Consider the following 25,847-nt stretch of genomic DNA (forward strand, 5'->3'; position numbering starts at 1 on the left):
AGAAAAGAGCGACTCACGGCTGGTGGCGGCTCGGCGTTGTCTCCTTTGTACCCGGGGTTTTCCTAAAAACATCAACAACAGATCAAACGATGGATCTATGTGTTGATGATCAGTGAAATAACCAGTGTATATCTTCATGATGGTTACCTCAGCAGCCAGGTAGTTTCCTGTGGCGAGGTGTTTAAAGCGATAGAGGCTGTTCCAGTGTCCCGCCCCTCCACGACACGGGTCATGATGGACAACCTGACGAACCACACAGCACACAGAGAGGTTAATACAGCATCAGCTTTGCAGTGTTTGAGATCATGTGTTTGCACACACCTCGACCTCCCACAGGGCGTTGGAGCTGGTGGCGGAGGTCGCAGACTGTCTCAGCGTGGTCCGCAGGAAAACATGGACTTTGCTTTTGTATTCGTCACAGGTGAGGAACTTCTCCTGCTCAGCGTGGAACAAACGCACCACGTCGCCCTGCCAGACAGGAAGTGAGTCAGTGTTTATAAACATGTGACAGGAGAAAAACCTACACTACAAAATAAAACGTCTCTCACTCCTTTGAGGACTTCCTCTCTGTGGTCGCTGTACATCATGAACAGGTTGATCTTCCAGCTTGTGTTGCAGTTCACAGAGTTCACCTGCAGGGGGAGACAGGGCAGTTTGAGTTATCAGGAGCAGACCTGATCCAGAGTGTGTGTGTGTATGTGTGTGAGTGTGTTTCTCACCTCTTTGCAGCCCGGGTGGTCTGTCAGTTCGTAGTTTGAGGCGTGAAGCGGCTGCCCAGCGTTCACCGGGTTCAGGATCACTTTGTCGCCCACCACCACCTGCGGCAGAAATGCTTTAGTGCTACTTCTGCTTCATTTTACACACATCAAATACAAATTTCCTGCAATATATGTTAGTATTTTCAAAGTTTAGCATCTTTTCGATGACTTTAACAAGTTTAGGCAAGTTTTTATGGTGACACCAAACAGGAAATCTGAATTCTTAAACGTCATTGGTGTCTTTCCTCTGTGGAGTTTGTATAAGAGCACTGCGTTCGCGAGTGAGACTGATGTGAAAAATATGAAGTGTATTTACGTTGTCTCCGTTGGCGCGGAGCTTCCAGAAAGGTTGGATGAAGTGCCAGGAGCCTTCGTTCCCTGTCCCGTCCAGAGTGACCCTCATGGCGTTCTTCTCCAGCAGAGCCGGCAGACGTTTGTTCACCGTCAGGTATTTATTACTCTTCATGTGGAGCAGCTGAAAACAGAGAAGTCTTTCCATTATATGAATCTAAATGTGACTATTACTGGTTTAATGAACTTCACACTGCATTGAGGAACAAGTGGTACCACAGACTGAAGCCATAACTGGGTAGCTAAGGTAAGAAATGATGGAGGATCCTCAGTTTCAAATTTGCGCCTGAAAGGGAAGAGGATCGAGGAGAGAGGAAGCCTCTGAAGAGCTCAGACTGCAGACACAGGAGGGTCCAATTTGTACGTCTTTTCACAACATACGATATATGAAGGTGCTTAACCTAAGACCTTTTTTATTTACTCCCACAACACTGATCAACTAAAAAACATGAAGCTCTTTGATGGTGCAATTTCTTGCCACCTATCACAACTTTATAAAACAGTTGTGGGATCACAGAAAGAAGCAGAACCACCTCCTGCTCAATGTGGCCAAGACCAAGGAGCTAGTGGTGGACCTAGGAGAAGAGGGGCATGGTAGACCCTTATTTCCATTCAGGGGTCAATGTTGACAGAGGGGACCGGTACAAGTACTTGGGTGTGTTACTGGACAACAAACTGGACTGGAGCAATCATCGTTGAAAATTGTACAAACCCCTGTTTTTAACCTCTAATAACTAATGAAAATGAAACTTCCCAGAGAAAAAGAGGACCAGAAGACAACACACTGGGGAGACGGAGTTTTTGACCAATACTGCAGCCAGCCACCAGGGGGAGAAGTTTTGGTGGCAACCTCACTCAGAACCAAACAAGATGGTGTCTTTTTAATTCTTCTTACAGTCTATGGTTTCCACACTAAAAGCTATTGGGCGCCCGCACAGAAAGGTACCAAAAAGTGGGACGCTACGGGTTGAAGCAAGATGACGTCCATCTTTTTTACAGTCTATGGTTGTGACATGACGATATAACTTAACTCAACATAACATGATTCGATATTGCATAATGTCAAATGTTGTGACATGGAAATCCCTTAAGGTTATGACGTGGGCTTTAAGTGGACACTTGGGGTACTGCAGGTCTTGAAACTTCACATTGCCTTCTTTTTTCAATAACACGTTAGTATTTGAAGTTTTCCTGCTATCTTCAAATTAGCAAGATACGTTGTTCTGTAAACATTGCTTATTTTACATGTTTGCCTTTTCTGTTCCTGAACGTCTCTTTAATAAGGAGCTAAAAATGTGTGGGAGCAGAGATTAGTGACATAAAAGAACTCTTCAACTTTAAACAGCCAGCAGAGTCGCCCCCTACTGGACAACAGTAAGAATACAGGCTGGAGGCTCTGACACATTCATGAGAACACTTAGTGTTTGGACCTTAGTTCAATGTTGATCCGCACACTGCTGCAGCTGATACACACCCTAAACACACACACACACACACACACACACACACACACACACACACACACACACACACACCTTCCTCTTACAGGAATCTGTACCATAACAATCTGACACAGTTACTCCCAGCAGCAACCACACCCAGAGTGTCATCATACGTATGTGTGTGTGTGTGTGTGTGTGTGTGTGTGTGTGTGTGTGTGTGTGTGTGTGTGTGTGTGTGTGTGTGTGTGTGTGTGTGTGTGTGGTGTGTGTGTGTCTTTATGACAGGTCTAGGGTCAATATTGACACTGTCAGATAGAAAGACGTAGATATACAGAGAGGCAGTGAGACAAGGTGTGTGTCTGTGTTTGGACAGGTACAGTAAATGATCATACCTTCATGTTACCATGGCAACTCAGGGCACGGGGAGGGGCTGAAGTTACCTGGCTGTCTTAGCAGCAGGCATCACCCAGTGTGTACAGGCAGTTAAATCACACAGGGTTATATTTTGAAATTGACCTTGACTTCCTACTTCCTGTGTTTTTACTATTAATTTTATTAATTTGGATGTGGTGGATGGTGTTTCCAGTCAGATCAGGATTTTATAGGTTACTGAAGGTTTTTATTGTTATGTACAAACAGAATCTCCATTTGACCCAGGTTCATCCCTGGAAAACTACAATTAGGCCTTCTAGAAACTTCTGTCCCGTTGGCTGTTTGTGGTGAACAAACACAAAGGGTGAAAATCCCTACAGCAGTGGGATATAAGCAAACAATGCTCTGAGAGACTTAGGCTGAAAGTGAGACAAAGGACAAAAGGCTTTCCTTTAGCTCCGAGGTTCAAACATGCTCCCCAGGTACACAATTTATAGACCTTAAGAGGACTCCTTTAGTCCAGATCAGACCAGGCCCTTTGTTGTCCTCCCAGTTTTCAACTAAAACTAGAACAACAAATGTTAAGGTTTCCAAACAACAGAACCTGGGAATTCCATCCCTCATTAAAAGAAGGAAAGGTTCCGGAATGTTGCTTAAAATGGCTGTGAAGGTAAAGGGAAGTGTTCCAGAATGTTTCCCTGAATGGCTTTATTGATACAGATAAACAAAGGAGGGAGCCGGCACGTTCTCTTTGTGGTTAGTCACAGATTCACCATGAAATCAACACTGGTTACAGTTTTTCTTGGTGTAGATTCAAGTTTTGTTTTTTTGTTTGTTTTTTTAAGTTGACAGCTTCATTTTTTGGTACTGATCTAGAAAACTACAAAACATCTGCTACATGTACAAACAGTATTGAAAATACAAAAAGTGATCACCTGTATGACAGTTCCATACTTGACGACGTCTCCATGGACTTTCTTGTTTTCTGTCTCGTTCTGTTTCTGCTCCAGGTTGGACGCATGCTGCAACACAACAACACACGCATTAGTCTCATAGTTTTAACATCTCACCGTGAGTCCAGGCTGGAGAAAGATCTAGGACAACTTAAGTCCCGTTTCCACCAAGTGGTTCAGATTGGTTTGTCTTGGTACGGCATGCATTTTGTGGCGTTTCCTTTGACTAAAACCAGGACAGGTCCCCAAATTATCGACCCATACCGTCCCACTTTTTGGTACTGCCAGACCAAACCAATCCAACCCCAGAAGGTGGAGCTAGAAACACTGCAGTCCATTGATTGATGCAAAGAATTGTCACTTCCCAGCCAAGTTTAAACCTCCAGAGAACGTTCTTTTTTAAAAATTGGCGTCACGAAACAGTGTTAATCTGCTGTCGCCAACCATAAAGGGCATGGTTGGCTGTGGAAACACAAAGTGAACATATAAACATACCAGACCACTTGGTGGAAACGGGCTTCAGACTGGACAGAGAGGGATACTGTGGACTGGCTGGACCCAAAGTAACGATCAACAAAAAAGCAGCTAGTAGCTTTTAGCAACAAGGTTGAGAGCATCAGAGCACCCATCAAAGTTGTGGCTATTTCAAAGTAAATTTGTTAGTTTAGTTTGGTATTGTGAATTGGGTGCAGTAAGTTGACACTAATCTTCTTGTAAACTGAATTATTGGTTTGTTCTTTAAGCAGAGATACGACGTGCACGTCTCTTACCTGAAGTTTCTGCAGAAGCACCACATCTCCAATTTTGTCCTTCTCATGTTTGGCTTGCTTGGCTTTCCAGAACTGTTTCTGTGCCGAGTACCGGCTCATAGGACAGACTTTGAACAGACAGTCTGAAAGAAAAAACAAAGCAAAACAATATATATTCAGTCATTATAACCAGGACTCTGTGAAGTTAAAGTTTCACTGTGACTTGTTGGTTTGAACGATTAGGCCCCGAGTGACGGTTGGACCAGTGAACCAGCGCATGACGCTAATCGTTTGTTTTGGTTTCAGAGAATTAAACTAGTGAACCATCTGACATTAATCCACTTTCTGAACCGTAGAGGTCAGCGACACATGAGCGATGACCAAATACAGACTTTCTACCCATGAGCTGATTAACCAGCAGAGAGAGAAACACACACTTTTATTTCAGAGACAACAAATAATCCACCTCATGACATCTGAATGTTTTTGTTTTGACAATGAGCAAGCTATGTACTCGTGCTAATGTGTGTTAGCTGTAAGAAAAATACAAAGAAACTTCAAAGGAAAAGGGAGGTTTATGTTAACCTGACAATTCTGAGAAAATAGTGTTTGTTTTTGTTGAAGCTACTTTTACAGTTAGCCTTCTGGAGACGCTAATAGTGGTAGCATCAAATAGCACTTTGATACTTGTTTTTTTAAGAACAAGCTTATTTACTGTACACAGCAGCTAGGTTTAATGTTGAGTCAGATATTTATTCAACACTGACGGACAACTTATTAGAAAGCAGCACAAGTATGAGCCTATTGAGAGAGGCTAATAATGATGCTAGCCTGTTGGATTTGCAAACAGACATTCCTTACAGACTCAAAGAGGCTAACAAGACATTTGCTCTTTGAAGAAGCTACTAATGGCATTAGCTTTTGGGAGGTGCTAACAGTTGTTGTTAACCTGTCAGGGGTTAGCATCAAGGTTAGCCTGTTGAACAGGAGAGATGTTTAACGAAAGGCTAATCCCAATCCTTCCAACCTTCACTGCAGAGAGTTTAAGAAGAACAGTATAGGTTGAAATTAGCATTTTACCTCAATATTCAGCTAGCATTGTATGATAAATCAAAAATAACTATGGTGTTCAGTAACTTTTGCTGAAGAAACCAACAGAAAGCCCGGCCTCTTTGTGGGCATCACCAACTTCTGAGCTAGCTCACCTTTCAGACCAATCAAAAATCACCTTCAGTTAAACATGGAAACTCTTTTTTTATTTGTGCACAAACCGGATATTCTTGGATAAGAAAACAAACAAAGAGAGACAGAAGGATGACAGAGAAAACAGAGAGGGAGAGGGTAAATATTGACTCTCGTCCACAGAGAGTCCTGTGCATTCACAAACATTAACAGTTTTACTGTGTGTCAACATTATTTGCCTTGGTGTCGTCGCGCTGCTTCGTGTTCTGAACGAACATTCAGGTTTAAAGTGGTGTCAACTAAAGGAAATGAGTTTCAAAGCAAACACTGCACAGCAGTCCTGTGTGGTTAGCTGCGCGGAGATTAGCCAGCACGTCTTATTATTGTTACAGGAGAAAAAGACAAATATGAACAAAATCAACTCCTCAGAGGAAAAAGATAAGATCACAGTTTGGTTTGACGTTTCTGATGCAACCTCCAGACATCAGGAGAACTCAGCTCATCTTTATGTATGGGAGTGCAGCTCAGAGTGCTTCACAGAACAACAGAGAGACAGAAATTAACAGAAAGGGTCAGATAATAAAAACCAAAACCAGAAAGAAGATGGTGAAAAGACAGTTACAGAATTTTGGAACACTAATGCAGGAGTTCCAGAATTTTAAGCAGAGAGGCTCCAGATTTGGGTACATTAAAGCAAAGAGTTCCAGAATTTTGGAACATCAGGCAGGTACTGAATTTGACATCATTCAAGCACATAGTTCCAAAGCAGGGGGCATTAAAGGGGAAAGTTTTAAAATTTGGGACATTTAAGCTGACAATTTCTGGATTTTCTGGACAATAAAGCAGAGAATTTCGGGAACTTTGGAGAATTCGAGCAGACAGGTACTGAATTTGAGGTAATTAAAGCAGAAAGTTCCAAAATTTGTGACAACCAGGCAAAAAGCTCCAGAATTTGGTGACATTCAAGCAGAAAATTCCAGAATTCTTGGACATTAATGCAAAAAGTTCCAGAATGTTGGGAAATTTAAGCAGAGAATTTCTGGAATTTCAGTTGTTAGTAAAAAAAAAACTAAAATTTTCTCCCAAAAGAACTTTAATGTAGATTTTCAGACACATAGAACTCCTGTTTCTTATTTTGTTTGTTTGTTCCTTGCTTGGTGAGAATGAAGCTCTGCCGTCTCCCTAAACTCAAATTCTGTACCTTCTACAAGCTTGTTTATGAAAAGGGCGGGGCTTATCTTATCTCACCTGTGGGCCCCTCAGATGATGTGATGAATGTCCCCTCATATAAAGTTCAATCTGTCAATCACTCCATGATCTACTTCTGAACTAGTTCAACCTTTAGCTGCTCCAAAAACAGCACACACAGATGGTGCAACATGCTTTTTTTAAATGTTGTGTTTGCATGTGTGTGTGTGTGTGTGTGTGTGTGTGTGTGTGTGTGTGTGTGTGTGTGCGAGAGAGTGTGTGTGACTATCAGAGAGCTTCAAATGGCAGAACTTGGGCTCATCATCCTATCTACACTTCTTGACACTCTTCAGACTGACACAGTTTGATGAGTAAACCAGGACGATGGTTTCTCTGACATTAATGTTCTGCACTTTGTTTCAAAATAAAAGCCCGTACTTTAACTGTATCAACAATCCACACACTGATCCTGGCAGGTAAATACCATTAGGAACATCTGAATGGGTAGTATACTGAGTGAGTATGTGTGTGTGTGTGTGTGTGTGTGATGAAACACTCCTGTGGTTGGAAACAGGTTCAGCCACTAAAACCAGTTGTAATGTGGATCCGAGCTGTGACTCAGTCTTCACCTGAAGTCTGTGATAATATCACAGCAGAGCAACAAACATCAGCTGCTGAGTTAGAGAGCAGCAGAGATCAGAGAGATACAGAGGACAGATCAGTCCTGATGTTTGATCAAAGAGCTGTTTGATTGGTCAGAAAATCCAATTCACGGTGAAACACTGACGATTTTTGCAGGTAGAAGCTTTAAAATGATCCTAATGAGGTCGGACCAGGTGTTTTGTGTCAGTGTTAATTGGGGGGGGGGGGTGCATCCTTTGAGTGTTTTCTTGTATTTTCCGAACAGAAAACACACTCCGTCACACTTTTTCGTCCTACCTCTGAACTTCTTTGGAGGATTCTCCAGATCTCCAGCAGCCGGCTCGACCACACATCGGTCATCCACCAACCTGGAGACGAAACAAAGCAAAGAAGGAGAAAACATCAGCTGGACGTGAAGAACAGGAAGAGGAAAGACGACAGGAAACACGTTTGTGGAGGTCGATCAGGTGTAAAGATGATGAGGTTTGAAATCAGTTAAATAAAAACTCAGAGTGGAAAATGTGAGACTGAGCTCGTTTTAGCCTGCAGCGAGGATCTGCATGGTAGGAACCAGAGTGTGTGTGTGTGTGTGTGTGTGTGTGTGTGTGTGTGTGTGTGAGGGGGTCATTAGAGTAAATCTCTCCTAACATCAGTGTTTAGGCAACAGAGGAGCTCCACAGTGACACACACACACACCTGGCCTCCTGCTGAATGCACTTCATGTGTGTCTGAATGGACAGGTAATCCTGCAGACAGACCTGACAGGTGTAGGTGTGTGTGTGTGTGTGTGTGTGTGTGGGCGTGTGTGTGTGTGTGTGTGTGAGAGGTTTTTTAATGCACGATGGATTTGCACTTCTCTTCCTGTTGACACAGCATTTGAATGATACAACAACCCCTCAGATCCACCTGGGTCCTGGTTTTGCATGCAAACCTGAACCTCAGCCTGTAAACAAATCAGGACTCTGCAGTCCACCGAGGACCTGGTCCCTGAAAAACCTCCGGGTTTTGTTTTTCTCTCCTGATCACTTCCCTCTTCCCTCTTTTCCCTCGGACGTCCCGACCTCCCACAGAGACGCTCGTTACTGAAACCACAACAGCCAATCAGCTCTTTTGTCTGCCTGCCAGGTGTGTCCCAGGTGTGTGTGTCCCTCTGTCTGTGAGTGTGTGTGTGTGCTGATTGCTCTATTCACAGAGCTGTCACTCACAGACACACACACACACACACACTTCGGCGTGTGGAGCTCTCTGACCTGCTCCTGTCGGCTCAATCTGACTCACGGTTCAGGCATCACTAACATCTGTTTGAGGAATCAGCAGCAGGACGGTCACTCCTCCATTTTTACACGTTTTTTCTTCTGTTTGCTCTAAAAACGTCTTTTGACTGCTTTGAAACTCAACAAAATTCTCTGAGTGACTCTAAAATCCCTTGATGGAGCTTTGAAGCCTATTAATGCTCGGGACTTAACGGACTAAACGGAGCAGTACCACCTGAGACCATAGGGGGCAGTGTTGCTGTTACTAGACACAAAGAAGAAATAACGGTGGAACTATGGCAACGTATTTAACTGCCTCCATTTTTGTCTTTTAAGCTAGCAGTACATTAGCAATAACCCTTCCACAGTCGCCATATTTGTTTTTGAGTTTGTCGTTATCATAAACTTTTGACTCTGGGCTGCTCCCCCTGGTGGATGTTATGTTATACTTTATTCCAGACCCTTAGGTCCATATAAAAACAACTGATAATTAATGAAAAGAAATTAAAAAGGGAAAAAACAGTTTATATGTTGACAGCATTTTAAAACACACTAAAGATAGACCGATATGGATTTTTTAGGGTCGATGCCGATTCCGATTATTAGAAGGTAAGCAGGCCGATAACCGATATTTAAAGCCGATATTAATTTGCAGTCAAAGTGAAAATATTGGTGTAAAAATTTTGAACAATACAACACTTAACTCCAATCAAATGCCTTCAAGCAAGATTTTATTCAACAGCTCCCAGGCTTAAGCAGCATATTTTATAAAGTTAAATAAAAACTTAAAAAAAAAAATAGCTAAAGTTTTCTACAGTTAATAAAGTTTTCCAAAATTTCAATGTACCTGGAATAAAACGGGACAGAATTAAGTTCGTGCTGCCTTTTACTGGGATGTTATGCAGCTGAATTAATTTTCTGTTTTGTTTCGCATGACTGATTTTAAATGTTTTGACCATCTAGGGCTTCCGTAGCGTAGACAGGGAGAAACTCTGTGCAGAGGAACATCAACAAACAGCTCCTGAATTTCTGCGGTTTAAAACATTTCTTATCATTTTTAAGAAGCAGAAAAATGTGTTTCTGTGGGTATTGAGGAGAGATTTTTGTGTCTGTGGAAGTTAAAATAATAATTCATAGACAGTAACATAGTAATGATGCTAACTGTGTTAGCCCGTCAATAGGATTTTCCATTGATATAAGCATTACGCTTGCGGACTTTCGCTAGCTAGCAGGTTAAGAATCACTTTCCTTAGCTTAGTTAGGCTGCGTATATCGTTTTGTGTCTGTTTTACTGAGCTCTGTGTGTTGAGTCGAAACAAATGACCCAAATCAACAACAACTGTCTCTCATTTCACTAAAAACCGTTCAGTGATTTGCCGAGCTGAGCGCTTCCGTTCAGGGAGGGGAGAATGGAGTACATTACGTTTCTACTCTGCTGAAACATCTCTGATTGGTGTTTTTATTTTCTGGTCCCCCCCCCCGTCCACAGTGAGATGAGCCCCAGCTGTGACTGACTTGATTTAATAACTCTTTAACTTTGGTCGACTTTCGGCGTTTTTTAACAGGAACCTTTAGTGTAACTGTGCTTCACCAACAGACCAGTAGAGGGCAGTAAGAAAGCGACAAAGGCCATAAGAAATTAAAAAAGAAATTATAGACCAGCCAACACTGTGTGATGCTAGTTAGCCTGTTAGCATGGGTAGCTTGTGTTGTTTTGGTACTAGAACTAAACTTAGACCCTGGTTCCTGTGGTTGAAAAAACAAACACCTTCGTTTTCAACTTGTGGCGGTATTCAACCAAAAACACCAGGAACTAAATGGTATATTAATCAGACCAGTGACGTCACATCGTCTGCCCCCGACTGGTCAGACAGTGCAGTGCAGTTACTCTCTCCTGAACGTCTCTGCGAACGTCTCTGATGTCAACATCAGCTGAACTAATTTTCCCGGTAAAGGAAGAACCTAAAGTTTGGAGAAGAACCGGACCTTCAGAGACTCAGAGAGTCCTCTGTTTGTGTTTCTGTTTGAATCCTGTTTGTGTTGATGCAGCAGGATTTGACTGTAGGGAAAGCAGCAGGTTCATCCTCTCACGTTTCACTGCCTCGCTCTGTTTTTTCTCTGTGTATTCATGAGGTCTCTGCTTGGCCTGTCTCAGGTATTTCCTATGCAAATGTCTCTGAGTCTCTGAGCAACAGGAAACTCCCAATAAAAACAAAAACCTGACGCTCTCCAAGAGCAGAGGATACCAGCTTTATCTCCTGATGTTAAACCATCCACACAGATTTTATCAAAGGTGTTAAACTCTGAACATCAGCGCTTCAGTCACAGACGCATCTCAAAGACGAGAGCGTGATTTCAGCTTCTTGGTTGAATTAACCATCAATAAGGGACAGTTGCACTGACTGCACACAGTTCAGGATTATTTGGATAAAACAAGGGTTTTAATGAGTTTTTAATCAGGCCACGCCCCCTGGTCACGTCCAGGAACTAAATCTGACTAAAAACTGTTTAGTGTGGCGCCAGCTTCAGAAAACAACAGAGAGCAGCTCATCTTTGTAAAAAACAGAGGTCACAGCGCTCAGCTGGTTTAGATAAATCAAGTACAAAAAAAATAAATAAACTGCAGTTCCACAAATGTCCACCAGAGACAGCCTCCATAGAGGTTCTTGTTAAATTGTCTGACTTTAAAGCAGAATTAAATGGTTGAATTTGGTTGAATTGTTGAATTTATGTCCAGATAGTCCCTGGGGAGCTGGTCAAGCATCCATTTAGTGTGATATAAAAAGTTGTAAAACGTCCCTTTAAACCACAAAATTCTGATTATTTGGCACACATTATGTGTTTTTCATAAAAAATGATTTAATTAAATATTGTTTCCTCGCCCCTACCTGTACAAAAGACAGGATTTGAGGTATGTGTGGCATTAAAAATATTATAGACTGCTGTACAATTTTTCTTTTTTCTTCTAGATCGGGATGACCTGTTATTTATTGCGTGTATAATTTATTTTATAATTTTGTTTCATTCATTTTTTATGTATTTTTTTTTTTATATTTTCATTTTGTAACTTAATTTTAACTTTTTATGTTTTCATTTTTCTGATTTTTTGCTTTTATTTTGTGTTTTTATTTTTTCCCTCCTATGTATATAATGTCTCTTACATGAAAATTTACAAGTCCTATTATTATAACTATTATGCATATCGAAAATCTCAATAAAAGGGAAAAATAGATAAATAGTTAATAAATAAATTTATAAATAAATAAATAGTTAATAAATAAATAAACAGTTCAAAAAAATAATTAAATAAACAAATAGTAAATAATAAATAGTTATACAAAAATAATTAATAAATAATTATACAAAAAATAAATAGTTAAAAAATAAATAATTAAATAAACAAATAGTTAATAAATAACTAGCTAAATAAATAAGTAGTTAGTAATAAATAGATAGCTTATTAATAGATATTTAATAGATTAATAGATTATAAATAAATAGTTAACAAATTGATAATTAATAGATAAATAAATGTAAATAAATTAGTAAATGAATTAATAATGTTTAAAGGACAGGCGAGCGCAAAATTTGATGCTAATAAAGCAAAATTGCAACAAAAAACTGCAGTTCCTTGAGTGTCCACTAGAGTCTTGGAGCACTTTCCTCTATATAAACGACAGAAACCAACAAAGAGTGAATCTAATCAACATGAAAACCAAACCGTGGTCTAAGGACCGGCCCTGAAACTTGTTGGTAGCCTCTCAGACAAACATGAGGACGCTCCACTGGTCCCTGTTTGAGGACTTTAAGGGGGGTCAGGTTTTTCCTGTTTGATTACAGAGATGGGTGACGGACAGGGGCAGATGATTAAGAGAGGACAGGGTTGTTTCCTGCACTATCTCTTTAACAAGCAGATATTAAACAGACTGACACCAGGGATATTACAGCCACTTGTTAGCATGTGATGCTAGCATTGCTAAAAATGACGTCCTGTTGTTGTCGTGGCGACTCCTTCAGATCAACGCCAGGCAGTGAAAGTCAACATCTGGAGACGCTGCAAAGGTCAAGATCCAGCCAGACTCAGGAGAGTGGGTGTAAGACCACAGCACAGGAAACACACACACACACACACACACACACACACACACACACACACACACACACACACACACAGAAAGCTGGCATAGTGGAAATCTCTCCTGGACATGCTCAGTACCACTTCCTTTTCCTGCTATAGAAGCTCACAGAGCTCACGCTTTCTGTTTGTGGGTTTTAAAGGTTGTATGTCGTCAACGCAGCGTCACAAACTCTCCTCAGGGTCATAACGTTTCTGCTGAGCACTTTTTTCCTCGTCCAAGACATTTTTTTTTATCATCTTTAGAGCCTAATTATACAAACTTCAACACGTAAGGAAAACAGAAAAAAGAGGATAGTTTCCTCGTGCTGAGAATTCACAGACAGCTCATCTTCTCTTTTGGATGACAGGTTTGAGATCACCTTAAAATCAGTCAAGATAAAGTGTTTAAAGAGGTCAAGGAATCTTTTTTTATTTCATGAACGTATCGATGCTTCACAGGAAACTTTCACCGTCAGAGCTTTTTTCACCTTTAACTGAAGCAGGTCACTGAGAATCTCAACCTGACGCTCGATATTTCCGTCTGTCGCCTCTGAGATCTGCTCGAGGGCTTTAAGAGTGTGAACAGAGACTCACTGAGTCCTGATTAAAGGGATATTTCAAAACTTAACACCTGACTGTTTTAAAGTTACTGTATACTTTATATCATGAATGAACGAGTGACAATTTCTAGAAATAACCTGACATTTACAGAAAAAATCTTTCAAGTCCGGAGGTTTAATTCACTTAAAACTTGGGTCAGCACCATAACAAACAGGTGCCTTTAAATCCAGGTGGTAAACCAAAGCTGCCAACAGTGATATGAAGCAACAACAGATGAAATTCACCACAGGAGTTTTACTCTGCTGATAAGACGCCACAGACAGATAAGTCGACCATAAACCCTCTGAGCACAGACGGCACGCTGCAGATGAGTTTAACCAGATTACACAAGAGCTGGGCTGAAGCAACCAAAACCAACAAACCACCACAGCGTCCTGTCCCTCGGCGCGAATAACCAGCGTACGAACACAGGTGAGTGATCCTGGTCCCCAGAGGATGCAGCCGGTGAACTCTTTGACCTCCTACGCCTCAGTTTTCTCTTTCTAAACTCTAAGGCTGAAAAGAAGGAGAGGAAGAGGAAACCTCAAAGGTGAGGCCGGTGTGGAAGTGGAAAGAACTGCAGTTCCTCAGGTGTCCACTAGAGGATGAGTCCAACAGTTGGTTCTTCAGGTTTTGTAACATTTAGAGACAAAGTTACGCAAAAATTTGAGTAATTAAGGGTTTTATGATGTGACGCTCTAGAGATAACAGCCTTAATCTAAAGCTTTCTTTGATACCTGTGAGTGTAATAAACAAAGCAGTCTACAGGGGGCGTTAAACACTCTGTTCTAAGCACAGCACCAGATCTTCCCTAGATCTTCACAGGATCTTCACCAGATCTTTCAGAGATCTGAACCAGATCTTAACCTGAACTTCCCAACATCTTTACCAGATCTTCACCAGATCTTTCCAAGATCGGCACCACATCATGACAAGATCTTTCCCAGATTTGAACCAGATCACAACTGGAGCTTTCCAAGATCTGCCCTGGATCTTAACCTGATCTTCCCAACATCTTTACCAAATCTTTACCAAATCATGACCAGATCTTTCCAAGATCTTAACCTGATTATTACCAGATCTTTCCAAGATCTTTACCAGATATTTACCAAATCACGACAAGATCTTTCCAAGATCTTTCCAAGATCTTTACCAGATCTTTACCAAATCACGACAAGATCTTTCCAAGATCTTTCCAAGATCTTAACCTGATCATTACCAGATCTTTCCAAGATCTTTACCAGATCTTTACCAAATCACGACAAGATCTTTCCAAGATCTTTACCACATCTTTGCCAGATCTTTACTAGATCTTTCCAAGATCTTAACCTGATCATTACCAGATCTTTCCAAGATCTTTACCACATCTTTGCCAGATCTTTACTAGATCTTTCCAAGATCATTACCAGATCTTTGCCAGATCGTTGTAAGTTCTTCGACAGAACTTTACTTGACATTTTCAAGATTGTCCACAGATCTTCAGCACAACTTTCCAAGAACTTGAACAGATCTCCTTGAACATCTTCACCAGTTCTGCACCAGAACTAAACCAGATTTTTCCAAGATCTACATCAGATCATTACCAGAGCTTTTCAAGATCTTAACCAGATCTTTATACGTTCTTCACCAGATCTTCCCAACATCTTTACCAGGTCTTCACGAGAACATTGACAGATCTTTTCTAATAACTGCCCCAGAACTTTCCAAGATCTTTAACAGATCTCCCGTAAATATTTCCTAGATCCTCATCAGATTTTCCCCAAAAACCTTAACCAGATCTTCTCCTGATTCTCCCTAAAACTTTAACAGATCTAGACCAGATCTGACTTCCTGAAATTCTGAGGTCAACACATAAGGACCTCTTCAGGACTAAACACCAAAGTCCTTAGCTCTGTCCTGGACAGGTCCCCCTAGGGTTGACCAATCAGAGTGAAGGGAGTTTGAGGAGCAGTTAGGCCTTAAAGAGACAGCAGCTAAAACAAAATGTTTCAGACAGAGGCTGAAATAAGAGGAAGGGGAAAAATATGGATCATGTAAAGATACTACGGAGGCACCAGAGGGACAGAATAAAGACTAAAAATGCCCCTCTTTAAAAATTAGGAAGTGGTAAAAACAAGTGTTGGTGTATCATCAACACCTTTAGGAGAATCACGTCAGATAAAGAGGTGAAATATCCCTTTTTTCCCGTCTCTCTGAGCTGAAACATCAGACTGAAGCTCTTTAACATCTCTACATATGGAGCTGTGGTTTTCGGTGCAGCCATGTAAGGAGCAGAGCTTTACCCGTCTCAGTTTGATCCTCTCTGTGTTGTTTTTAACAAACCTCCCTCCTCCTCTGGGGATAACACGCAGGTTTAGACTGGAAACGACTTCTGCTGAGGAAATGACCTGAAATAACCTCGAGAACGGCGTGAGGATGAAGAGGAGACGCTTTGATTCGTTACCTGAGAGTCAGATACTGAACCTCTGCGTGTAAAGTTAGTCTGAGGTTTATAACGTTCGTCACATCTTTAGATTCAGTGGTTTCCAACCTGAGGGTCCGTCCCCCTGAAGGGTCGCCACATGAAGCAGAGAAAGACTGAGACGATAAATGTTACTCCACCTAGTTTCAGTTTCTGTATCTTATCTTATTTTAACAACACTTTGTGTTTCATTATTTATTTTTTGCTTCATTGGACCAAAGAGAGACAGGAAATGTGGGTCGTAGAGCGAGGCTGAAGACCTGCAGCAGGGGGTCGTGGCTGAACCAGCAGACTCTGTGATGAGGACTTTAGCCTCAGCACGAGATAAGACCGACCTTTACCGTCCTGTGACTGTAAATGTTAAAGAAACACAGACTCAGGAACAATGTGGACTCCATCCTGGGACGGTGGACCAGGTCTTTACCCCGTCTGACGTTTTTATTTCTTCTATTTGAGCATTTCTGGCCCCAGTCTTCATTTCTTGTTAAGATATTTTTTATTTTATTGTCTTGTTTGACATGTTATCGGAGTATTTGTTTTGAGTCTGAGTATGCGGTATAAACCACTCCCATCACTTAGCAGTCGTGTTTTTTTAATTGTTCTTTTTGTGTTTGCTGTACCTAAATAAATCAATTAAAGTTTATGTGACCACAGTCTGAAAGCATCGCTGGAGTCCTGCAATAAAACAAATACCGACACAAATTAAATTATTATTCCTCTGGTGCATGAATCAAAACATTTTAACAAACGACAGAAAGGAAATAACTTCATCTTCTTCCTTAACAGTTTTCTCTTTAAGCTTTAATATGTGTCAGTAAAAATACATTGATTTGAAGTATTAAAGCCAGAAGCTGAGACACTGAATGTGTGTGTTTTGTGTTTAATGAAATGAAAATGAAATAAATAGCTTGTTTGTATCCTTTAAATTGTGACGGTCAATATTTCTTGGAGACTTTTTTTAGGTCTTGTCACGGCAATGATGTAAAATAAAATTTAGACCTGTTGCTCAAAGTGGTTGGAGGAAGTGGCAGCCGCTGGTCAGTCGAGGAGGGGAAGCTCATTTTTTCTGGCATCCATCATAAATTTGTTTATTTATTTAAACGTAGTTTCTACCCTCCATGTCAGCTTGTTAGCAGCTGTAGCTGCTTATTGGTGAAAAGAGAGAGAATCTTTAAACACAACGCTCGTCGTTTTTAAGAAAAGTAAACTCACTGAGGATCGATAAAACCTCCAGATCAGACCAGAACAACTGACTGTAAAACTCAGAAGATGCTCCGGTGGAGGGTTATACCTCAAGATCACTGACTGGCTCATTTCACCGTCTATCAAAAAGGGATTCAGCCTCAGACAGATCATCCAATCATCATGCAGAAGCCCAGCGTCCAGGCCAGCCCACTGCCTCATAGACCCCCAGAGACGCTGAGCGTCCGATGGGCGGGACAAAGCCCAGCGTTTATCCAATGACCGTCCAGCTTCCACAGTGGAACAACCCACTCTACGCTTCCCCGCTGAAGTCAGAAGACGCTCAGCGTCCGACTGTGTTAAAGCGCTGAGACGCTGCGGGGATGAATGAGAAGGAGGTGGAGCCAGTTACCTGTGATAGGAGCTGATTCTGAACTAAAGATGAAGGAATTCTAGCTCAGATTTTATCAATGAAGTGTTCACACAGCAGAACATATCAACACTTTTTAGTGACATTTAAGGGGAAGCTGAGCTTCCCTTGCAGTCTTAGAGCAACCGCCACCATAGACTGTAAAAAAAAAAAATGGATGTCCACTTGCTCGGCTTGAAGTGAGGTCTCCACAAAACTGCTCCCCCTGGTGGCTGGCTGCAGTATAGGTTTAAAAATCCATCTCCCCAGTCATTCCAGATGGGCTGTGGTCAAACTTTAAAAAATTAATACACCTGGTAGAAATGTTTCTCACGTCTGATTGTTGTGGTGATTTGAAGATATCATTTGACTGCCTTGTATCCAAGTCCTCTTTGTTCTGAAAAGTTTCATTTTCATTAGTTATACGAGGTTAAAAACAAGGTTTTACGTAACGTTTAACGGTGATTGACAGCTGCTGTTCTCGTGTATTTTTTTCGAGGATTGTAAAATATGTCGGGAGGTAGAGTCAAGAAGTGATAAGACTCTCGAACAGGCTCTACTGCACAGAATCTGGCTCTGAACTGCTACAATGATGGTGCCTGAAACGGAGGAATTTTGGCTTCAAAACCGTACAATGATAAATGGCGGAGCCACACTGTCCACTCCATATTCAGGCTATGTTCACCACTGGTTAGAGGGGCTGTGTTTTTGCACCTAGGGGGCGCTGTGGAGCTGGAATTATAAAATTTTCGCCATGACTGATTTTTTTTTTTGTGTGTGGGTTTTCAAGCATGCTGAAGTCATGTCACATGGGGTTTCAACGAGGTCCTTTCTGTCCAACGTTCAAGCTCAGGTTTAAAGTTTGGATAAATTCTACCACTTAACACACTAGACTTGTGTAGTAGTATCAATTTTGGTTGCTGCCATTTTTTCCCACACATAAAAACAAAACAAACTTTTTTGTTTAAAAACAAAGTAAAAATTGGATTTGGAATATCAGCAGGTCATATTGCTTGTTTGCAGTCAAACCTGATTTACTGAATGTCCGAACTTGACAGACATTGTCTCTGTTGTATAGCATCATTTCTGACGACTGATATGTTAACTCATCTGAATGAATGGAGCGAGGAATGCACAATATATTGGTATCAATATCGGTATCAGCGGATGTTTACTCATTAGCTGCTGGCGTTTTCAGAGCATCTTGAACGATCTTCAAGACCCAAATAATCTTGTTTTCTCTGACCATGTAAACACCAAAACTACCGAAGAAGAGTGGACTCTCTTATTTTATGTCTCTCTTTCTGTTTCTGATCCAAAAAACAGACAAAATGTATTTTTTTTATCACGTTCAACCCGGGTGCTCCATGCTTTGATCCTCTCCATGGTCGTCTGGCTCTTTCTCTCTGAACTACCTCTCACATCATCTCAGATTGTTTTTTTTGTTTTTTTTTTTACCAATATTGATATCCGTAAACATCTGTTATCGGCCATTACAACAATATTAATATCAGATATCGGTATCAGCCTAAATTTTCATATCGTTGCGTCCCTAAATGTAGCTGTCACGTTAATCACCAGTTAGTCGTTACTTGGTTTCAACGTAGTTTTATTATTAACTCTCAGAACTGTTACAACCGTCCGGGCTGCGTTCTCGCAGTTCATTTTCCTCATTCTCTCACCTGACGTCATACCCCTGCGTCCCCGGTTATGTGTTGCATTCACGAACATCACTACATCTCCCCCTTTTGAAAAGGGTTGGAAGCTTAACCAGTTTTACTTGGCCTCAGTATTCAGACCTCTTAACTACACGTTAACATTCATTCTAACATGAAGTATATGCAATCAACTGAAACTAGGACTTCAGGGTAGACTGCCTTCCGTCCGCAGCAACGTAGGGATTATTCTGCCCTCTGTAGTTGCTGTTCCTATTGAAAATAAAATAAACCACATTAAGTGTTTCCAACCCTCACTATTCCTACTGTTTCCCTCCTATGAACCTGGATACCCAAAATAAAGGCACATTTCAACCAACAAATGTCCTCTTTCATTGAAACATTAGAATAAGATCAGGAACTGTATTAATCAGTCTTTAAGTGTCCCTGAACCTCAGAGGTAACTTGATTTCACGGCCTCTAGAGGTCAGTCTTGCAGCACCTTCCCGAGCAGGCGGCACAGGGGTCCTCTGTGTTGTTTCTGAGGCCGCCAGGTCTTGAGAGGGCTCAGCCTCCCTGGAGACTGGTGCAGGGTGTGGACTGTCCCTTGGTGGCGTTGGACTTGCTTCTGGCTGTCGCTGATGTTCCATAGGGAGGGGCTGTAGATGCACCCTGTTCCGCCGCAGCACAGCGCCGTTGTCCAGTCTGACCAGGTAGGACCGTGGCTCAGCAGACCTCCCCACTACCTTTGCAGGGGTCTTCCATTCCTTCTCCGCGTCCAGCCTGACTCGGACCGTCTGTCCACTGCACAAGGCTGGGAGGGGTTGTACCCCGTGTCGCCTGTTGTAGAATCGCTCATACGACTCCTTAGCCCTGGAATCCTTTCTCTGCACTTGATCATGCCTGATGGGCGTGGCTTGCAGATTCTTTTCCAATGTGGGGACAGTTGAACGGATCTGCCGTCCGATCATTAGCTGGGCTGGACTGGCACCTGTTGCGGTGATGGGTGTCGCCCGGTAGCACATCAGGGCCATATGTGGGTCCGGCTGCTTGAGAATGCGTTTAGCAGTCTGCACTGCTCTTTCAGCAGCTCCATTCGCCTGAGGGAAATGGGGGCTTGAGGTTGTATGAGTGAAACTGTACTTTTCACTAAAGTCTTTGAACTCTGCTGATGTAAACTGTGTCCCATTGTCACTAATGAACTCCAGTGGTATTCCCCATCTGCTGAACATACTTTTGAGATGGTTAACGACCTGGAGACATGACGTGGAGGGCAAGTAAGCCATCTCGATGTAACGAGAATAGTAATCTACCACGATCAGGTAGTTCTTCCCTCCAAACTCACACAGGTCTGCAGCAACCTTTTGCCATGGTCCCTCAGGCAGGGCTGTGGTGATGAGCGGCTCACGCCTTTGCTTTGGTTTGTGCTTGATACAGAACTCGCAATTCACCACAGTCTTCCTGATAGCGCTGCTAATACCCGGCCACCAGACGGACATTTTGGCCCTTTCACGGCACTTGGTTAAACCCTGGTGGCCCTCGTGAATCTGTCCCAGGATTTTGGCTCTCAATGGTGCAGGAATCACTATTCTGTCCTGGTATAGAATCAGTCCTTCTGCTTCTGACAGGTGATGTCGGGATGCATAAAATGCAGAGGAGTAGTGAAATCCAGCCATTCCACGTGGCCATCCGTTCCTTATGCAGGCGGTAACTGACTGGAGTTCTGCATCGTTCAACGTGGCCTCTTTGATTTCCTTGAGTTTGTCTGGTGTAACTGGTTTGTTTGCCACCACTGCCTCGACGTAGGCTTTAATGTGCAGGTCAGTTTCTGACTCTGTATCGTGGCTCAAGGGACTCCTGGATAGTGCGTCGGCCACAACCAGCTGCTTGCCTGGAACATGTACAGCTGTCAGATTAAACCTCATGAGGCGCATCAAGAGTCTCTGACACCGAAGTGGTGCTTTATCCAGGTCACATGCATTGATAAGGGGAACCAGTGGCTTGTGATCTGTCTGGAGACAAAAGCTGTCCATTCCTTGTACATACCTTGCAAACCTCTCACAGGACCACACAGCCGCTAGGCACTCCTTCTCTATTTGGGAGTATCTTTTCTCTGTCTCTGTCAGGGTCCTGGAGCAGAAAGCAACTGGTCGCAGCTCCCCGTCATGTTCCTGCAGAAGTGTTGCTCCTAAACCGAAGCTGCTGGCATCAGCACTGATCACTGTTTGACGGTTTGGGTCATAATAGGCGAGTGCTGGCGCTGTTGAGAGCATAACTCTGGCTTTTTGCAGGGCTTGTTCCTGCAGTTCAGTCCATGTCCACTCGCTCTCTTTTTTTAGCAGGTCTGTGACTGGTTTCAATGTCGTTGAGAGGCCTGGGAGGAATTTTCCCACGTAGTTAATAAGCCCAAGCACCTGCCTTAGTTCTGCGACATTGGTCGGACTGGGCATTTCCATGATTGCCCTCACTTTACTCATGTCTGGTTTTATGCCGCCAGGGCTAATTGTGTGTCCGAAATAGCAGATCTCTGACTTGTTGAAGCGGCACTTTGCCCTATTGAGCTTCAGCCCGGAACTTCTGATGGTCTCCAGAACAGCATTCAGCCGCTGGTTGTGCTCTTCCTCGCTCGACCCGAACACCAGGATATCATCCATCACGACCACCACTCCTTCATGATCCTTAAGCAGGGTGGACATCAGCCTCTGGAAAATTTCTGGAGCTGATGAAATGCCAAATGGTAAGCGTCTGAAACAGAACCTCCCCATTGGAGTGATGAATGTAGTTAGTCTCTGGCTATCAGGGTCGAGAGGGATCTGCCAAAAGCCGCTAGACGCATCCAGTGTGGAAAAGACTTTTGCACCAGCTAACTTTGGTGTGATGTCATCCAGTGTTGGCAGCATGTATTTTCGCGCTTGACAGCCTGATTCAGGCGTTTCAGGTCGACACATATCCTGACCTCGTTCTTGTTCTTCTTTTCAGCTGGCACCATAGGCGCACACCAGTCGGTGGGCTCGGTTACCTGCTCAATGACCCCCAAGGCTAGCATGCGCTTCAGCTCAGCCTCAACTTTAGGGAGGAGGGGAAATGGCACCCGACGAGGTGTAGCAGTGACATAGGGCTCTGCACCTGGCTTTAGCTTGATTTTGACCGGATCACACTTCAGTAGCCCAATCTCTCCAAAGATGTCACTCTGAACTTCTGTGTTAACTGCATTCACTCTCTTCACTAGGCCCATTCTCTTAGCTACCCCGCCCCCTAGCAGGTTTTGAGCAAACTGCCCCTTTATAACAGTCACCCAGTAGGCATATTTCTGTCCTTTATACTGGCTTGAGGCAAGGAATTTCCCTATGCATCTCACCTCTCCGCCTGGGCTGGTGGCATCTTGAGTTTTAACCAGGCGGGGTGTCTGTGGCAGCATGTTGTACGTCCTCTCGGTCACTACAGTGATATTTGCCCCAGTGTCTATCTTAAAGTCAACTGGACTGCCATTTACTGGCAGAGTCACCCGCCAGTCCTCATCTGTGTCGGGTTGGGTTATCACAGTGCATTTAGGCTCTACCACAGCTCCCAGGAAAAATGTCTCATCCGTATCTGTCTCCCCTGGTGCCACAGCCATGACTTCTCTGTGCAGCTTGGTCTTGCAAACAGCCTCAAAGTGTCCCATCTTATTGCATTTCCTGCATCTTTTATTCCGTGCTGGGCAGGGATCGCTTTTTGCATGCATCCTATCGCACCTTGGGCAGGAGCCCTGTTTTGACTCACCCTGCTTTGGGCTGTTCTGCCAACGTCCTCTCCCTCTTCCAGCTGGATGTTGCTGTGCCTTGCGTCTAACTGCATTGAGTGCTGAGTCGGCCCGCATGTCGACATTTTGTTTTTTAATCTGCTCACTTTGCCGCGCTAACCGTATAGCTTTCTCCAGAGTGAGGTCAGGCTCAAGCTGCAGTTTCTGAGAAATATCATTGTCCAGTATGCCGATGACGATTCTGTCTCTTATGTGTTCATCTTTGCTTATGCCGAACTCACAGTGTTGGGCCAGCTCGTATAGGCTCCTCACGAAAGCTTCAACGGTTTCCCCGGGCTTTTGCGACCGCTTGTGGAAACAAGCACGGTCGTGGATGATGTTCCGTCGCGGCACAAAGTGTTCGTCAAACTTTGTAATAACGGTCGCGTAATCATACTCCGGATGATCTCCATCTCCATCATACACAAAAGACTCGTAGATGGGCTCAGCCTCTCTTCCCAAGGCGTATAAAAGTGAGTTAATTTGTACTTCCCCACTCTCTTTGTCGAGCTTTGAGGCCACTCGGAATCTGTCGAACCGGCGCCTCCAGACGGGCCACTCCGTCGGCTGTGAGAAGTCAAACGGCTCCGGTGGACCAAACTTCGCCATCTGTCCTCGGCGTTCAGTCCGTCACTTCTGACACCATGTCACGTTAATCACCAGTTAGTCGTTACTTGGTTTCAACGTAGTTTTATTATTAACTCTCAGAACTGTTACAACCGTCCGGGCTGCGTTCTCGCAGTTCATTTTCCTCATTCTCTCACCTGACGTCATACCCCTGCGTCCCCGGTTATGTGTTGCATTCACGAACATCACTACAGTAGCTAAACGCTAAAATGCGAGCACATCTTTATGATGACGCAGACTAAATTAAGTGGATAGGGCAAAAACTCTGATACTGTCTCTTTAAGAAGCAAATGCTAACATTTTTTCTCCTTTTATGCATTTAGTTTTCTTTCTATCGTAATTTTTTTTATTTTATCGTTGTACTAAAATATTGCGATATATCGAATCGTGTATCATGTGACGGTCTGGGTCGTTAAATTAAAACCCGTATGAAGCCCCTTAAGGTGGTATAAACTGAAACCAAGGCTCCTCTGAGGGTCGGGTCTTTGCGGCTCATGATAAGGGTGCTATGTGGGTGTTTTTGAACGGAAATGAAAACTGAGCAGAGTTTGTGAAGAAGATTAAAGAGAGTCAGGGACTCGGACTCACCCCAGGGTGCTGATGAAGCCATTCACGGTCCCCTCCGCGTACAGGGACACGATATCCCCGATATGAAGGAAACTGGAGGCAGAGTCCGACATCCTGCAGCCGATCCAGACTCCGACAGAGACCAGAACCGCTCAGGTAGAGACGGAGACAAACTTTCTCCTCCTGTCTCCCTCCTCCGGAGTTCACATGAAGCTCCCCGCTCCTTCAGTCCCTCAGTCCGCAGCTGGAGGAGTCCGAGGAGTCCGAGGAGATCCACTTCAACCTGCAGAGTCCACGGAGAGACTCCCACAGGCACTGCCGGGTTTACAGGGCACCAGGAGGAGGAAAACCTCCGAGCAAGTCCGGAGAAGTTCCAGAAAGAGCCGAAACGAGCCGAAACAGCAGCAGCAGCGGTCACTCACACACACTCACACACACTCACACACACTTTGAGAAACGTGTGTGTTCAGGAGGTTAAAGTGTGCTCACTAAGGTGTTCACACACACTCACACACGGCTCGTCTCTGCTGCTGTTCCTCCTCCCTCCCTCCTCGCGCGCTGTCAGTGTGTGAGCGGGCGTGCACGCGCGCGCGCCGACGCTGAAGACTCCGGTATTAAAAACCAGGAAGTGGTGGAGGTGTTGATAAGGCTGACAGACAGCTTCAAGCAACACCAACACACTCACACACACACACAGACAGCATATGTGTGCACTAGGGGTGTGACAGCCTATGGGGCGCGTGCACGTGCATGCCTACAGGGCACGTGCTTGTAAACACGCCCCCTCCTCTCACCCACAACAACAAAACAAACAAAGACTAATTTACAGATGCTTAACAAACAGATTCAGATTAAAGGAGTGTGAGATAAAAACACCTTAAAGGGGAATTTTTGCAGGAATTTTTTTTACCCGTTAGCAAACACAACATTTAAACTGGGCTACCCCTCCTTGGCTCAGTGCCAGCACCAGCACACACCTGCTACCTAGCTATCAAGCTATGTGAACACACTTACTATCCCAGCAACCACGAGTAGCATCCTGTTTCTAGCGACTCAAGATTTGCGCACCTGACTTAGCATGTTAGCACAAGCTAATCACAGGTATCTGACACATACCTGGTTAGCAGAAAGCTAACTCGCGTCACTCTTCGTCCTGTGCTGCTCTCCAAGTTCCTGAAAGTCAAACCAAGCCTCACCCTCGTTTAGGAAAATTCTTTATCTGTTTGGTGTCTTGTTTCTTTTTGGTTGTTTTTCTTCCTCCATGCTACGTACGCTAAAGTAGCCGCTCTGATTAGCTTGTTCCAGTTGCTAATCAACACACAAAGTCACTTGCACACTGGGCATGCTGTGGTTGGCTGAGGTAACCACACTTATGCTCCGCCCAGAAACGTCCTGATACAACCAAAACATCAACGTCAGGCAGAGGAGGGGGTTGGGGCAGACACAGACACTGACACACATGTATGGAGGCCCCAGAGGAGATGATTGAGAAGGATTATTCCTGTAAAAGTTGCCGCTTTATTTTTTAGGGAAATCCCGCAGACTGTACCTTTAAGGC

The 25,847-nt window shown here is 43.4% G+C and overlaps 1 protein-coding gene across 1 annotated transcript in view; it reads right to left on the reverse strand.

Annotated features, from left to right (window-relative positions):
* Positions 1-24,822, reverse strand: part of itpr3 (inositol 1,4,5-trisphosphate receptor, type 3) — a 49,867-nt gene extending 25,045 nt beyond the window's left edge. Inside the window, exons 1-10 of the mRNA XM_074680948.1 lie at positions 24,311-24,822; positions 7,935-8,005; positions 4,647-4,768; positions 3,859-3,945; positions 1,075-1,233; positions 720-818; positions 549-632; positions 322-468; positions 148-243; positions 18-62 (exon numbers count right to left, since the gene is read on the reverse strand). Of these exons, the coding sequence (XP_074537049.1) occupies positions 18-62; positions 148-243; positions 322-468; positions 549-632; positions 720-818; positions 1,075-1,233; positions 3,859-3,945; positions 4,647-4,768; positions 7,935-8,005; positions 24,311-24,402 (1,002 nt within the window). The 5' untranslated portion in view covers positions 24,403-24,822. The remainder of the gene's footprint in view (positions 1-17; positions 63-147; positions 244-321; positions 469-548; positions 633-719; positions 819-1,074; positions 1,234-3,858; positions 3,946-4,646; positions 4,769-7,934; positions 8,006-24,310) is intronic.
* Positions 24,823-25,847: the final 1,025 nt, after the last annotated feature.

This window comes from Halichoeres trimaculatus, unplaced genomic scaffold, assembly GCF_033239565.1.
Source record: "Halichoeres trimaculatus isolate MK-OKI-2021-1 unplaced genomic scaffold, fHalTri1.1 fHalTri1_scaffold_11, whole genome shotgun sequence".
In the NCBI taxonomy this organism is placed as follows: Eukaryota; Metazoa; Chordata; class Actinopteri; order Labriformes; family Labridae; genus Halichoeres; species Halichoeres trimaculatus.